Source organism: Hyaena hyaena, unplaced genomic scaffold (genome assembly GCF_003009895.1).
Source record: "Hyaena hyaena isolate Hyena2069 unplaced genomic scaffold, ASM300989v1 scaffold_299, whole genome shotgun sequence".
Lineage (NCBI taxonomy): Eukaryota > Metazoa > Chordata > Mammalia > Carnivora > Hyaenidae > Hyaena > Hyaena hyaena.
Window position 1 is genome coordinate 609,468 of NW_024080930.1, and position 15,719 is coordinate 625,186.

Here is a 15,719-nt window from a genome sequence, read left to right on the forward strand (position 1 = left end):
GCTAATGCATCCAGAAGCCTGAGATTTCTTTTTTTTTAAATTGCCCCATCTTCTACCCCCAAACTTTACCACGTAAAGTTTCAACAAAATTTCACTGTAGAGAAACATAACCTATGTTAGACAATTGAGAAATTTTGATTTTCTGGGGAAAAAATGTCAAGATTCTAATATGTCATTTTTTAAATCAAAATGAGCCTAACAGTTATTTAACAGTGACCTGACTGAACAATCATATCGAAAATTGCTACTATTAGCAAGGCACTGGGCCAAGCAATACGGATATATAGTAAAGTGCATAGCTCTGGCATCAGACAGCCCTGGGCACCAATCCTAGTCTGTCTTCCATGACCTTGAGCAAATTACTTAAAACTATTTGCACCCATTTCATTGTCTGCAAATTGGTGATAATGACAGGGTTGTTGTGAGGAGTAAAAGATATCTTCTATATACAGAATTTAACACAGTGCCTGGCACATAGTCAGTGCTCAATGCTTGTGATTGCTTGCATTTTATGATCATTCTGGCTAATGTGCTAGAAGATGGTTTGGACAGACAAGAGTGGGGATTCCAGCTAGACAGCTACTTAAAGTATGTAGGAATCTGTAAGACTAAATACTTGACTTCCAATAGTATCTCTGGGGAAACAGAGTATTTATAATTACATGCATTAAGGGTATGTGTTATGACTAGCTTTTTAACATTGGGAGTCTATAGACATAGCCAGAAAGAATGCAAGCGTTTTCCATTTTTAAGATCTCAATTTTACCATAAGGAGGAAATACAGGGAAAACCAAAATATAAGAAGACCATCTTGAGTTTTTTATAAATGTTACAATAATAGGGCTCAATGTAATAAAAATGTGTATTTTTTAAAGAATAATAGTGTAGATAGTAGAAAACAAATTGTGTTTTATGATCAAAAGTACATTTTTCAATTTAAAATTTTTTGGCCCTTTCAGATAATGTTAAGGGCTGCTGCCATAGAAGAGGACCCCTCAAAGGCAATGACCCTGTGTTATTTGCGCTGGTGTTGCCAGAACCTAGAAGAATTCCTGGCACATGGTGTATACTCAATAAACGTTTGTCAAATTGATCTTAATTAAATGCTTAGGGAAAGAATTCTTAGCTTTCTTTCTAAGCTTTCTTTCTAAATATTGGTCACTTTTTAACTAGAGAAAATGTTAATTAAAACAAGTTAAGTGTGTATGTATTATTATGTACTTATATGCTTTAAACTCGATTTACCTTTACAGCACTTATAGCTGTATCAAGTGTTGCAACCTCATGGTCTTTGTGGGCACCAAACATCTTGTCAACAGCAGAAATTGGGCTTCTGCAAGTGTAACAGTACGTGTCGATCTGGGACTTTTTCAGTTCCTTTTCTTCCTTCTCAGTTGCTAACTCTGATAATTGTTCTTGTACTGTCCTCTCTCTATCCAAGTCCTTCTGTTCAAGAGACATACTTTGTTCTACCTCACTCACAAAATCATTTTCACTGATGTGTTCAAAGGATTCCTTTCCTTGAGATAGCACATCCTCAGGTGTAGATTCTGAATATAGTTCCTCTGATAAAGTGTCTTGAGCAACCATTTCATAACTCAGGGATTCGGCAAATTCATACTCATCCTGAACAGGGCTACGGCGGAGCCTGTCTTCACTTGGCTCAGGTGGGACTGTTACTTTAGATTCTTCTTGCAGTGTTTCTTGAACACAAGTTACACCAGTTGCAAATTCTTCCTCTGGGAAGGACACTTGTACTGGGACATTCAGACTGACTTCTGGACTTGCATTTTCTGCTTCATTACTCTGACCACTTGTTTCATCTACTCTCTCCAGGACATGATGGGTATCTTCAAATGGAATCGCATAGCTTACCTTCTGGGTAACCACTGTGACTTCTTCAGTGATGGGAGTTTTCCCATGCATAGCTTCTTTGTTGAAGGGCCCCACATAGCCTACTGATTCTCCTTCCGCATAAGTGGCTTTCTGTTCCTCTTCCAGACTCTTCTCCCCCAAAATAGTTCCGAACCTCCCCCAAATTTCCCCTTCTGCAGCTACTGGTTGGTATGACTCATCCTTACCAACTGCTTTTTCTTCCAGACCTTGGCCTTGGTCCTTTTGCGTTACAGATGTGTCATGGAGAATGTCATCTTTAAGTATATACTTCTCAAAATATATTCCTGTTCCATCATCGGTGTCAGAGTTCCTGCTTGGAAATGATGCCTCAGAATTCACACTGTCAACTTCAGAAGCTGTCTCTCCTTCCTTCTTTTTCTCCCCAACTGCTTCTTCATACAGATCCTTGTATAAAAATGAGAGTGCAGGTGGCTCCTCCGGAAGTTCAGGATTAATGGCTTTAGTGGTGGTAGGAAATATCTGGGATCGTGACAATACTCCTTCCTCTGCACTAAATAATGGCATCCCAGGTGACTTTAAGTCCACATCTCTATTTACGCTCTTTGGAGCATCTCTGTTAGTCGATTGCTGGATATCCAAATGCTTCTGTGTCTCTGGGTGAGATAATTTGCTGTCGTCCTTTTCCATCCCATAGAAGCTTTCATCTAACTTCAGCAAGTCATATTCATGTTCCAGGGCACTTGCCTCTGAACTTTCTGGGAAAGAGACAGTATCTTCTGTAACCTGCTTTGAGAGTTCCACTTCAACATTTAATTTCCATGGAGCTTTCTGTTTTTCTGGGTCTGGGGAGATGTTATAATCAATCAACGTATATTTTTCAAAATAGTCTTCTTCACTAGGAGCTGAGGGCTGATTAAAGGTGAAATCATCTGTTTCTGAATCAGTGGGCATCTCCCTTTCTGTGTTAAGAGATGCCTTTTGTTTATTTTCTTGCAATGACATAACTTGATCAGAATCTTCTAATTTACTCTTTGATGTTTTATGGCAAGAGACTGCCTCACTACTGTCATGAAGGGATAGTGTTTTAAATGAAGCCTTCTCTTCCAAATATTCTAACTTATCTTGCATTTGTTCACTTTCTTCCTGATCAACTGAAGAAATAAATGCAGAAGCATGAATATTCAATATCTCGCAGCCTTCAGAAATAATACTGAAGGCACTCTTTTGGTCTTCTGAAAGTCCAGCTGGCTTACTAGTCACTGTAAAATTTTCATCTTTTATATGCCTGTCTTCAGGCTCCTTGGATATTTCTCTAGCAGAAACCATTTTATCAGCATCGATTGCTGATGCATTCTTTATAAATTGAGCATAGTTGCTGCTTGCTGAAGAGCTTGGTTCATTTACACAGGTATCTTTCACAGCCTCCACGTGGTGCTTTGAAGCAAGAACAGACTGTTTAGACATTTCAGATGTTAGATCTTTAGATGTTTGAATAGTATGGACTGTATGCCTCTCTGGAGTCAATTCTGACCATGGCATTTCTTGCTGCTTCACTGCATCGATTTCTGGATAAGTTCCAGAAACAAGTGTTTGTGATTTCACAGATGACAATAAATATGGTGGGGTTTCTAAGATCACTGTTGCATCAAAAGGATGATCTAAAATGCTTTCTTCAGGCTCCTTGCCTGAAGATTCTTCGGATTCTTTAGATGGAGATCCTGGCTTCATACTTTCTTTTGTGATATCTATTGAACCATCTTTTGATGGCTCTGACACTGTGACCTGTTCCTTTTCTTCATCGTGACTTGCCACATCTCTGCTTGACTTTTCCAATATCAGATTTCCTTCCTTCGGTAAAGAGTGCTTATCTATTTCTTCATGATAAGGAAGATCCACTGGAAGGAACGTTGTGGTTTTTTCCACCAAAACTTTACTTTCTTCTCTTGGATGTGGTTGAGTTCCTACTGCCCTTGTTTCTCTGTTTTCTGGGTGAGCCTCCAAGAGCATAGTTTCTGATTTGTCAGTAACTGATAGAGTTTTAACTAATGAAAATGGTTGAGTTTCACCCGAAGAATGACTTAAGGAGATACGTGATTCTTCAGGTATAGACCGGGCTACATTCACAGAATAAGACTGAATTTCCTGCTGCTTCTTTCTTTCTAAAAATAGTTGTGATTGCTTTTGTTTTTCATTTTTCTCCTCCTCCATAATTGTGTATCTTTCTTTGTGGTCTTCATTTTGAGAGACTTGCTGAAGCACAGCTGCAGCTTTTGATTCTTCCAAATTAATAGGGCTAGCTCCACATGCAATTTGTGCCTTCCCTACTTCATTATCTCTAAATTCTATCGGGGCCATAGTTTCTTGCTTTTCTGCGAGCACCTTCTTTTCTGCCAAGGAATATGATACGGTTTCCAAGTTACCTTTCTCTTCAGTTGTGCTAAGAGACCTGAGTTTTGTTTCCTCTTCATAAATTTTCGAGGTAGGTTTTTGCACTTCTTTCTTCAGTCTGTCTTCATCCAGATCAATTAAACTGCATTTAGATTCTTCTACTGGCAAAATTATTGTCTCTGGCTTCTCTGATTCCTTCGTGATATTTTTACTTGTGAAGCTAGATGAAGCTGATTTTGGCTGTTGTGGCACCTTATCCACTGAATCAAATGAAAAGCATGATTTTTCTTTTTGATCACTTCTTGGCTCTTTCTTAAGAATAGAAATATTCCATTTAGATGGAGCAGAAATTTCTGGCTTCTGGGCTCTTTTACTATCAGTGACATGAAGAGGAACAACATTTTGCACTTCTTCCACCATGGACTTCTCACCCATGGGAGAATAAGATTGAATTTCATGGCATTCCTCACCATCAGCAGAAGTAACTACTGAGTTTAAATCCATTTTCTCTGAGTAATCTAGGATTTCTTTTTTCCCATAATCTTCACGAGACACCTCAAAGCTGGGTTGGGGCTGTTGTAAAACTTCTACATTTGATAACAATGTAGGTTTTTCTTTAAAGTCTTGGTGTTCGCCAGACTTAACTGAAGTACCTCTGGATTTTTCAGCAGGTTTAAGTTCTGTCTCTGGTAACAGATGATCACTTGGTGTCTTGGTTGCATTAAAGTCAGCTGGAGCTGCTCCTTCAGACTTCAGTGTTATAGGCCCTGCTTCTTCTACAGATGGACTTGGCTGAGTTTCTAAATCTTTTTCAGCAACTTTGTCATCTGGGGTGCTTGATCCAAAAAACAAACTGGACATCCATGATGTGAAAGATAAAATTCCTTTCTTTCCCTTCCCCTCAGAAAGGCCTGGCTCAACTGCCTTTGGCTGCGTAGGCAACTTTTGTGTTGCCTCAGATGGCTCTGCAGATTGAGGTTGTTCATTCTCTTGGATTGAGGAGAGGGGTTTTATTGGTGTGGGTGTTTTCATTTCAGGTCCTGGTTTCTGTCTTTCATTAACAACATCTACAACCTTTGACTGAATCGTTTTTTCTTCTTCTAATGACCTCTCTCCAGGTAAAGGAGATATATTCCTGTGTGCTACTTTTTCGCTGCCCAGTGCAGATTCTGCTTCTTCGGCCAGGAAAGGGGCTGCTTTGGCAGGGGAGGGAATCGTTTCTGATTTGATCCGTTCCACTGATGGGTCAGACACTGGTTTCTGGAGGATTCTTTCAGAAGGTATATTGATTTCTTCCTGGATGCCTTCTTTGTAAGGCCCAGGCAATTCTTTGCTTGCTTTCTCTACTATCAAACTGTCACTCTCCATGAAAGAAAAGATCTGCTTCCTCTCTGCTTCATTTCTCTCCACACTTCCAGTTGGAACTAAAGATTTTGGTTTGGGGGCCAGCTTTGTTCCTTCCAAAGAGTAAGTTTTAGTTGATAAAGTCTCTCTGTAATCACTGGAGGTATTGAGAGTGGATACTGGCTGTTGTAATGATAAAGGAGATTCTTCAGCAAAATGTGGCAGAACCTGCTTTTGGGTTTCACATGTGTGGTCTTTATCTGGCACAACAGTCTTGAGCTGCCCTGTCAACAAATCGTTACTGCCAGAGGAACCCAGCTGCACAGATCCTGGTATTCTTTCTTCATGTTGACTTGCCAGATCCCTTTCTGGCTTTTCCAGCACCCAGCTTTCATCCTTTGGAAAAATAAGGGCCTCTTTAATTTGTGTTTCTTTAACACTTGCACGCTCATTTGTTGTAAGTGATTTTGATTCTTCCAAAGGCAAATTCTCTTTCAGAAATAAAAGTCGTTTAACACCCAGATCTTGTTTATCTGCAAAAGACGTGCTTACATCAGGTAATGTAACAGCTTGATCTGAATGAAGTGGTTTTCCAGGCTTCTCTTCTACAAGGAGGTCAGAAGAAACCACCTTTGATGGATCTGTTATACTCTGGGGCACATGGAATGAATCTGGTTGGTCTGTTTCTTCATTTAGTTTCATTTCAATACCTCCTATCACTTGTGTCTTCAAATTTCCTCTTGACAGTAATGGGCTTATTTCTTGTTTTTCTCTCTCTTTAATGTCAGCTGAATGGCTCAACTTCTCTGATATTCCTTTTAAAGAAACAGAAAGTGGCTGAAGCTCTTTTGGGCTGTCTCCTTCAACTAGAGAGGCCAATGCTTCCTGTGACCCTAAGCTGACTACTTTGGGAGAGAAAGATTTAATTTCTTGAATCTGTGGTTTCTCCCTAAGGTATGATGAAACCTCTGGAATTTCAGGGTCAACTGTAGCTGACACATGATGCCCTGTGTTTTCTTCTTTTCCTTCTCCTCTGCTCCTAAGCTCAGTGAGGCTCTTTTCTAAGGCAGAAGCCCCTGTTTCATTTATGGGAGATTTTATTTGTTTTGTATCTATGGATCCATCTTGCCCACCTAAACTCTGAATGAATTCTGACCCAGTGCTCGGTAATTCTGATATTTGGTGTGGCTTGTCTTTCTTTTCAGGTTCCAAAGAGAGTTTTGTTAGAACAAGATCTTGTCTTTCTGACAGAAAATCTCCCTGAGCTGTAGAAGATGGCTCAATTGCCTCTTTATTCTTATCATCTCCAAGGGCTGGACTTAAATCTTCTGATGCTAAATTTTCCAACACAGGAGAAGAACTTTTCATTTCCTCATTTTTGCCTTTTGGATCTATATGTTTGGGTGCAGGTGACATGTTTTGTGAAGAAAGAAGTTGAGTTTGTTTTTTCTTTACCTCATTACCTTGGTTGAGCGAAAGCACAGATTCAGGCCCTGACACCTCTGAGGCAGACAGAGAATTCTTTTTCTGTGGTAAAACCAGTTGTTCAGAGTCCAGAACTGTAGAAAATGAAACACCTTGTTCATTTTCCACCCTCTCCTCCTTAGATACACCTGAATGTTGACATGACAATGCTTTGGTTATTGGCAACCCAGGTTTAACTTCTTCAGTTTCTACCTTGTATGAATGCACTGATACAGAGGATATTCCTGCAGGTGAATCAAATTTAATTTCTTTCTCTGCTTCTGACCAAGCTGGATGTTCGGGTGCAGCAGTTTCAGTGGGAGAACTAATTTTCAGTACTACCTTTTCTTCTTTAAGAAGTGGATGTTCATCTATCGACTTCACCAGTGGTGGCAAATCACTTCCTAATTCACTCTTTTCTACTTTTGTTAAGACTGGATGTTCTATAGGGGTGGTGAAAGATAAATCTGTTGGGGTTTCTTCTTTTGCTAACTTAGTTAAGCCTGAATCATGCTTAGTTATAGATGCTGTGGTTATTGAACAACTGGGTTCAATTTCTTTCTTTATTTCTTCCGAAAATTCTGGTTCCGGTGGTTCGTGTTGCGTTTCCTCTTGCACTCCTTGTGGAGCTGAATGCAGCACTCTAGATGTATCAGTTATTTTAGAGTCATGTTTCACTTTTGTTTTCACTGCTGATAAAAACTCAGGTCCAGATAAAGATGTGTCCTTTTGAGGTGAATATGGTTTTATTACTTCAGGCTCATTCTCTGACAACATTCTCTGTTCTAGTTCAGATGTCACATTTGGAGCTAAATTGGGTTTCACATCCTTCTTTGGCTCATCTACCAAGTCAGGCAGAAATGAATATTTCATCCCAGACCCTAGAACATTTGGAGGCTGAGGCTCCATTTCTTGATCCCGTGATACATGTGCTGTAGCTTCTTGAGAATCAGGCACAATTTCTTCCTTACTTTTAACTTTTAACAAAGCCATCTGTTCATTTGCAGCTTTGGGAGTGAGTGAAGCTTCGGGTTCTTGTTCTTTCTTAAGTGCATGAACTGAATCAGGTGAAACTGAATATTGAGATGAAGCCACAACAGGTTTGGTGTCTTCCTTTACCATAAATGATTGTGCAGGTAAAGAAACAGGTCTTGCAGCTACTGATGAACTAGTCTGAATTTCTCCCTTATCCATTTCACTGGTTAATGAGATCAAGTCTTTCGAGTCAGGTTCTAAAGCTGCTTGAATTAGCTGCTCCTGTGCCAAAATGAGATATTCAGATACAGATGTTGAGATTGTTTGAGCATCTGGCTGGACTTCTGTGATCTCTCTTTTATTGGTTGAAGGTGGCATACTCAAGTCTTTGGGTGCAGACAGTGAAGGCGAAGGTTTGGCTTGTTGCTTCTGTGATGAACTGAGGTGCTCAGGTACAGGCGTATCAGCTGTTGGTGTAATATCTTCCTTCCCTGCTTCTGAAAAGCAAGAGTATCCTGAGGCAGATGTTGCAGTTAACAGTGAATCATGCTCAAATTCATTTTTCTTTGTTTCTGGGGTTTTATATGGTGGAATTGAAACTTGTGATGCTGAGTCTGGAGAGAAAAGTTCAACTTCAGTGTCTTCATCTGACAAAATAGTGTGTTCAGATGGTGATGTTAAACATATTGGAGAATCACATTCAAATTCTCTTCTCTCCATTTCCTGAGTTGCATAGGGTGAGAATGAGAATTCTGACACAAATGCTGAGTCTGGAGAAAAGGGTCCAATGTCTTCTTGCTCTTCTTCTGAGAAATTCATGGGTGTGGAGGCCCCTTTTAGATTTAGAGAGGATATCTGGACAATTTCTTCCTCCTGTGATTCTGGTGTTGCATATGGTGGTACTGAAAATTCAGAAGTTGAGGTGGAAGAGGGTGTGTACCGCTCAATTTCTACTGTCTCTTCTGATAGGACCACATTTTCAGATGGGGTGGCTGAAGGTTGTGGGCTCTGGCATTCAGAAGTTTGTTCAGTTGTGGATGGTGGGAGAGAGTGTTCAGACACAGAGGCCACATCTGGGGAATAAAATTCAGTGTCTTCCTTCTTTTCTTTTGACAAAATCATGTGCTCAGAAACACCTTTTGATTTTAATGGGGTCACCTCATCAGTTATTTTCTTTGGGGATTCCTGTGTTGCATTTGATGGAACTGCATGTTGTGAAGTCAGTGTTGAATCTGGTGTGAAACGCTCACTTCCTAGGTCATCTTCTGACAGGACTGCCTGTTCCAATGTAGCAGCTGAAAACAGTGGGGACGGGCATTCAGAAGTTTGCTCGCTTATGGATGGTGGGAGAGAGTGTTCAGATACAGAGGACATATCTGGGGAACATGGTCCAGTGTCTTCCTTCTCTTCTGACAGAATCATGTGCTCAGAAACACCTGTTGATTTTAATGGGGGCTTATGGTCAGTTGTTTTCTTCAGTGACTCTTTTGTTTTCTGTGATGGAGTTGAATATTCAGAAGCAGATGTGGAATCTGGTGTGTAACATCCACTTTCTGAAGCCTCTTCTCCAGACAGGACAACATGTTCTGAGGGAGTTGCTGAAAACAGTGGGGACTGGCATTCAGAAGTCTTCTCAGTTGTGGATGGTGAGAGAGAGCGTTCAGAAGCAGAGGCCAAAGGCTCAAATTCCTCATTCTCCTCTTCTGAAAAAACTGCATGTTTAGATATACCTTTTACAGTGGATGGAGACACTGGCTCAACTTCTTGCTTCTCTAGTTCATGGCTCAAATCCTGTGGGACTGAATACTCTGACACAAAAGCAGAATCAGTAGAAACAGACTCATTTTCCTCTCTTTCTTCCTCAGATGAAACAATATGTTCAGGTGTTGATGTTTTTAGTGATGGTAAAGTGATCTCCTCTTCTTTCATCTCCACTTCAGGGGCCAAATATGATGGGAAGGACTTCTCAGAAATAGATGGACTTTCTGGGTATTCAAGTTCTATGATCTCTTCTTCCACTAAATTAGAATCTTCAGATTCAGGGGTAGCAGCTATTGGTAGAGAAGTTTCTATTTCTTCTTTCTTTGGTTCCTCTAACAATGGAGGTTCAGAAAGAGAAATGGATGGCTCAGGCACATTTTCTTCCTCTACTCCTTTGACATCAAGATGAGGAGGGCTCCATTTTTCAGAGACTGGTTCTGCCCTTTCTGTTGAAGTCAGGTCCAACTCTGGGCCAAAATCTTCCTGGATGGATGCTGTCAGACCTGGTGAACCTGTTTCCCAAGAATCTTTTTCTGCTTCCAAAGAAATAGAATGGTCAGCAGAATACACATCTTCCTTCTTCAACTCATCCACTGAAGGTGGTGAGACTGAAAAGTCATGCTCTGAACTCACAATTTCTTGTGCATTAGGCTCAACTTCTTCCTTTGCTCTTTCCAGGAACCCAGTTGTAGATGTATCAGGTGTAAGAGAGGAAGGCTCCATTTCATGGAGTTTTGTTTCATCATCTGGTTGTTGTGGCACTAACTGTGGAGGGTTGAGCTGTGTTTCTTGTTCTGCTGTGTCATCACTTGCATAAGAGGAAACTGTGTGCTTGGTGGTAGATGCGGCCTTTAGGAGAGAATCAACATAAATTTTCTTTTCATCTTCATGACTGAATGTGGAGGACAAGGACTCTGGTTTTTTGGAGAGTACACCTCTCCAGGGTGAAGCAAGCTCCTTTATTTTATCATCTTCTAGGCTTCGGTCTACTGATTTGCCTGTTTTAGAAACTATGTTAGAATCACGACTGCTCAAATCTGGATCTAGACTAATGGATGCATCTTTCCCCTTCCTATAATGTATTTCTTTAATTACATAACCCTTTGGCAATGTTCCATAAAATTGTAGAGGAATTAATTCTTCTTTAACTGAATTAAACATCTTAATTTTATATTGTACTGTTCCTATGTAGACTGGCCTTAATACTAAGGGCTTGTGTTCTTTGTATATTGCCCCAGTAATAGGAGGTGTGTTTGAGGTGGTCTTCTTTTTTCTCATTTTATCATAAATGCCACTAGATGACTTCTCTTTCTGAGTGTTTAGTACCTGGCTTTCTGAAATTAAGAGATTATCTTTTGTATTTGCTGGAACATCTTGAGATTCAAAAGAATTTCTTTTTTTGTTGCCTTTCCGACGCAATGATGGTGAGCTGCGCTTTGACTTAGGCGTTCTTTTCCGAACCTTTTTAACTTCATCCACAATAAAGGAAACATTCCCTGGAGGAGAATTTACAGTTGACCCTTCCAGACTACATACACCAGAAGTCTGACTTTCTTCTGAGGCCCAAGGAGTAGAAGACCTGGTTGAACTGGTCTCCCAAGTTATTCCACTATCTTCCCGTTGAACTGTCACCATGGAAAAGGAGGGGTCATTTATGATACACTTCTGCTTGGTCTTCTTGCCCTCTTCATCCTGGTCTGATAATCTAAAGTAAGTAATAATATTATTAATAATCACACATATATTAATAATAAAATGACATTAATTACATATAGAAATAAGTAACTATCCTATTCTTACTAGGTGGATAGGCTAATGTGAAATTAAAGTATACAGATAAATCTTGCCATCTATATAAAAAATAAGGAGGTATACAAAATAAAATGTAAAACTCTAAGTCAGGATATGAAATATAATAACACATCCTAGGTTGGAATGATTCAGTTCACCACCCACCCTTATCAGGATTGCCCCCTTGACCTCCTGTGGCTCACCCAGTCACACAGGCTCACTCTTTGGTCACAAGTACCTTCAAAATGGCACTTGCATCTGTAACCTTTCTGTTACTATGATCACTCTGACCTAGCCTTTTATCATGTCATCCCTAGATTATTTCATTAGCTTCCTAACTGGTCAGCTGGTGTAACGTTTACCTCTTACTCTCTCCATCCTTACCCTACCCTACTCCTCTTTCCAGACCAACTTGACTAAAAATTTTCATCATCCCAATGCTTGCTCAAAAAGTATCAGTAAAGGGGGAGCTGGATGGCTCAGTCAAGTAAGTGTCTAACTCTTGATTTCAGTTCAGGTCATGATCTCACAGTTTGTGGATTCAACACCCACATTAGGATCGGCAATGATGGTGCAGAGCCTACTTGGGATTCTCTCTCTCTCTCCCTCTCACTCTGCCTGTGCTTGCTCTCCCTCTCTCTCCCTCAAAATAAATAAGTAAACTTAAAAAATATCAGTAAATTCCTCATACCTGTAGAAAAAAAATTCAAAATACTTAATTCCCTGATCTCTAGCTGACATTATTTCCAAGTACCCACTTTCACCCTATTCCTACCTGGTACATTTCTGTTATAACTATATAATCTTGCCCAGTTAATATATGGTGTGGACTCTGAGTAGGAGCCATACAGGAAAATATAGAGATATCCTAAAAAACAGCCTGTGGGATGCACTTTCCTCATCTGTAAGCTAGGGATCCTAATAGAACCTACCTCTCAGGGCTGCTGTGAGGATTCAATTAGTTAATACACATGAAGTGTTCAGGGAAAGCGCCTGGCATATAGTTAGTGCTAACTAAACACTATCTGTAATTAAGGCTTCTACATAATCATTGGACTAGGACCTAGGGAGCCTTGGCAACGTCATTTTCAACTGCTATAGGTGTTTGAAAAGGTGATCTCTTTGGACTGCTCTCTTGTGCCTTCAAGACACAGCTGGCTTTGGCTGCCCCTTCAATTGCCATTGGGCCCCTGTCTCAGACTCTGTAGTACTTTTCTCTGAAATTTTCTGATACCTTTTCCTCTCTGGTATTCATGTTGTTCTTCCATTTACAGTTCTAATTTCCCACCTCACTCCATCTTTTCTGCATATATAATTTCTATCTCCTCTTCAAGGCTTAGTTTAAAAACCTCCAGTGTTACTATTCCTGATCAGTTCCGCAATCTTGTTTGCCAATACTTCATAAACATTAAGTTCAAGATTAAAACTCCAAGGGTTATATCCTTCAAGGAATATGGCTACAATTTGAGATAAACACATACTGACTGACATATGCCTTTCTACAACAATAAAAACAAAACCAAAACTCTTCTATACTAAAAAGCCACTATGTACAAGTATTAAATTGAGGTACTTTTTAAAAACATGCACAGTTAGAATTTAGATCCCTTACTAATAAATTTTAATCATCAGTCACTGCTTATGCCAGTGGCTCTTAACTCTGGATATATTTAAGAATCACCTGTAGCACATTAACAAAAAAATATTGATGCCATCCCATGCCCTTTCCCACAGAGACTCTGATTTGACTATTCTAGGATAGGGTCTCAGCTTTTCTATGTTTTTAGGTTTTAAAAGCTTCCAAGTGACTCCAGTCTAAAGCAGAGTTAAAAATCACCAGCCTACACAATCCTAACTATGAAATTTAAATAGTACATGCTTTTCTCACTTACTTCAAATAATTCTTAATTTGTTAGGTCAGGCTGAGGGCCAAGACCATAAATTCTTACAGTTACATTCTACCCCACTTTCTTAAACCTCAGAGTTTTCCCCAACAGTCTGCAAAAAGGGGCATATGGACTGCTGAGATCCTGATTTCCTCAGCTCTCATCACAGCCAGGCAGAGCCTAGGGCAGCCCGAACTGCTGCCCTTCTGGTCTTCAATAGCAAGAAGATTCATCCACTCCTCCATTCACCCCAGTGCACTGTAAGTAATTTCACTTCCTATACGTGCTATGAGTGCAAAGGGCTGGAAAGCAGTGGAAAGAACTACTTTCTCCATTTCCTTGGCAACTCCTCTCTCACTTACTTGCTTTGGTATAAAACCACTGAACTTAATTAGGAATTAACACTCTATCTTGGTTCTAGATTGAGTCTTATTTCAAAATTTTTTTTCAGGCTATTTACATACCTAATTAAAGTTATTCCTCAGAATTTTCAATTCCTTCTACCCCCTCTCCCTTTAGCTTTGTTTATGAGAAGCAGGATGAAATTAAAAATTAAGGTTATGACATGCATCTGAGAAGTCGGCATTTTGAAAGCCCATGACTATAAAAACCAATTATAAATTCAATTTCGAGCTAATTATTGATTGTAAATTTAATGTACTCAACCGGAGAAGTTTTATTACTAGCTAGAAGGAATTCATGAGTGCTTAGCAGAATACCCAAATGGTGATCCTAAGAAGAACCCTACTGAGATGAGTTCATTCAATCATTCATTCATTCATTACTCATTTAATAAACTTTCATTGAGTTTATATACTAGGAATACAAATATAAAGACACAGAATCTTAAGAAATTAAAAATCTGATAGGGAGACAGAACTAAACATGTTAACACAGTGTGAATAGTATTTTTCTAGAAGATATGCAAGATACAGTGACAATATAAAGAAGAGAAGACTTCACAAAGGAAAGATACTTGAGTTGGATTTTGAAGAATAAATAGGAGTTTGCCAAATGGACGAGGAGTGGAGGTGGTGTGAGGATGGAGAGGTTATTCCAGGAAAATGTCACAGAATATGCAAAATGTACATATGAATAAATCAGCCTGGCTCACTGAAAAACCCAAAGTATTTTGGGATGTCTGGATTTTTGCAGAGAGGCAAAGGAATAGAAGAATGACAGAGCCAACAGGAACCAGAGAATGACTATATTAGCATGTGTAAAACCACAGCCCAAGTATTCACATTACACTCAGTCTAAAAAAAATAATTTCCCTTAATAGAAGAGAAATGGTCCGCATAGAGTTCAGAAATATATTTCTTATTCAGAAACACAAGTGTTCTCATCTCTGCAAAAATGTATACATCAGCTTCTCATAGTTAATGGATATTGGCTATGAACATCATCTCATTCATTCTCCTCTGATTCTCACAAAGTTCTCATTATTACTTGGCTTCCCATGTAAAGATCGACACATCTTGATGACCGTGTATGTAGCTCAGTTTCTTGCCCCTTTAAGAGTTGAGCAAGAAGGTTTACCAGGTCAGAACTAGATCAGAAAAACAGACTTGATGCCAGAGGTGAGTGCCAAAGTCTCCTTCCTTTTGATAAGCTTTACCTGATTAAGGAAGTTTCCTTCTATTCCCATTTGTTAAGAGATTTTTTTAAAACAGTGATTGAATGTTACATTTTATTAAACAATTTTTATACAACTATGGAGATAACCATATCCTTTATTCTGTTTATGTGATGAATTATAATGATTGATTTCCAGATGTCAAACCAACCTTGAATTCCTGGAATAGTGACATGTGTTTGTGACGTATTATACTTTTTTTTTTTTTAATGTTTTATTTATTTCTAGGAGAGAGAGAGACAGAGTGAGCAGGGGAGGGTCAGAGAGAGAGGGAGTCACAGACCGAAACAGGCTCCAGGCTCTGAGCTGGCAGCCAGCACAGAGCCTGACGCGGGGCTCGAACCCACGAACCGCAAGATCATGACCTAAGTGAAAGTCGGACGCTTAACCGACTAAGCCACCCAGGCGCCCCTATACTTTTTATATATATTGGATTTTGTTTACTAATACTTTGTTTAGGAATTTTATTCCTGTATTCATGAATAATTGACCTGTAATCTCTTTTCTTACAATGTGCTTGTCAGGTTTTCATATCAAGATTGTGCTGCCTCAAAAAACAAATTACGGAAGAGTTTCTCTTTCAGTATTCTCTGGAAGAATTTGTGAAAGATGGTACT

At 39.5% G+C, this 15,719-nt stretch overlaps 1 protein-coding gene across 1 annotated transcript in view; it reads right to left on the minus strand.

The window, feature by feature from the left end:
• The window catches only part of CMYA5 (cardiomyopathy associated 5), a 93,843-nt gene that overhangs the window by 46,007 nt on the left and 32,117 nt on the right, over positions 1–15,719 (minus strand). Inside the window, exon 2 of the mRNA XM_039247434.1 lies at positions 1,246–11,494. Coding sequence (XP_039103365.1) covers positions 1,246–11,494 — 10,249 coding nt within the window. The remainder of the gene's footprint in view (positions 1–1,245; positions 11,495–15,719) is intronic.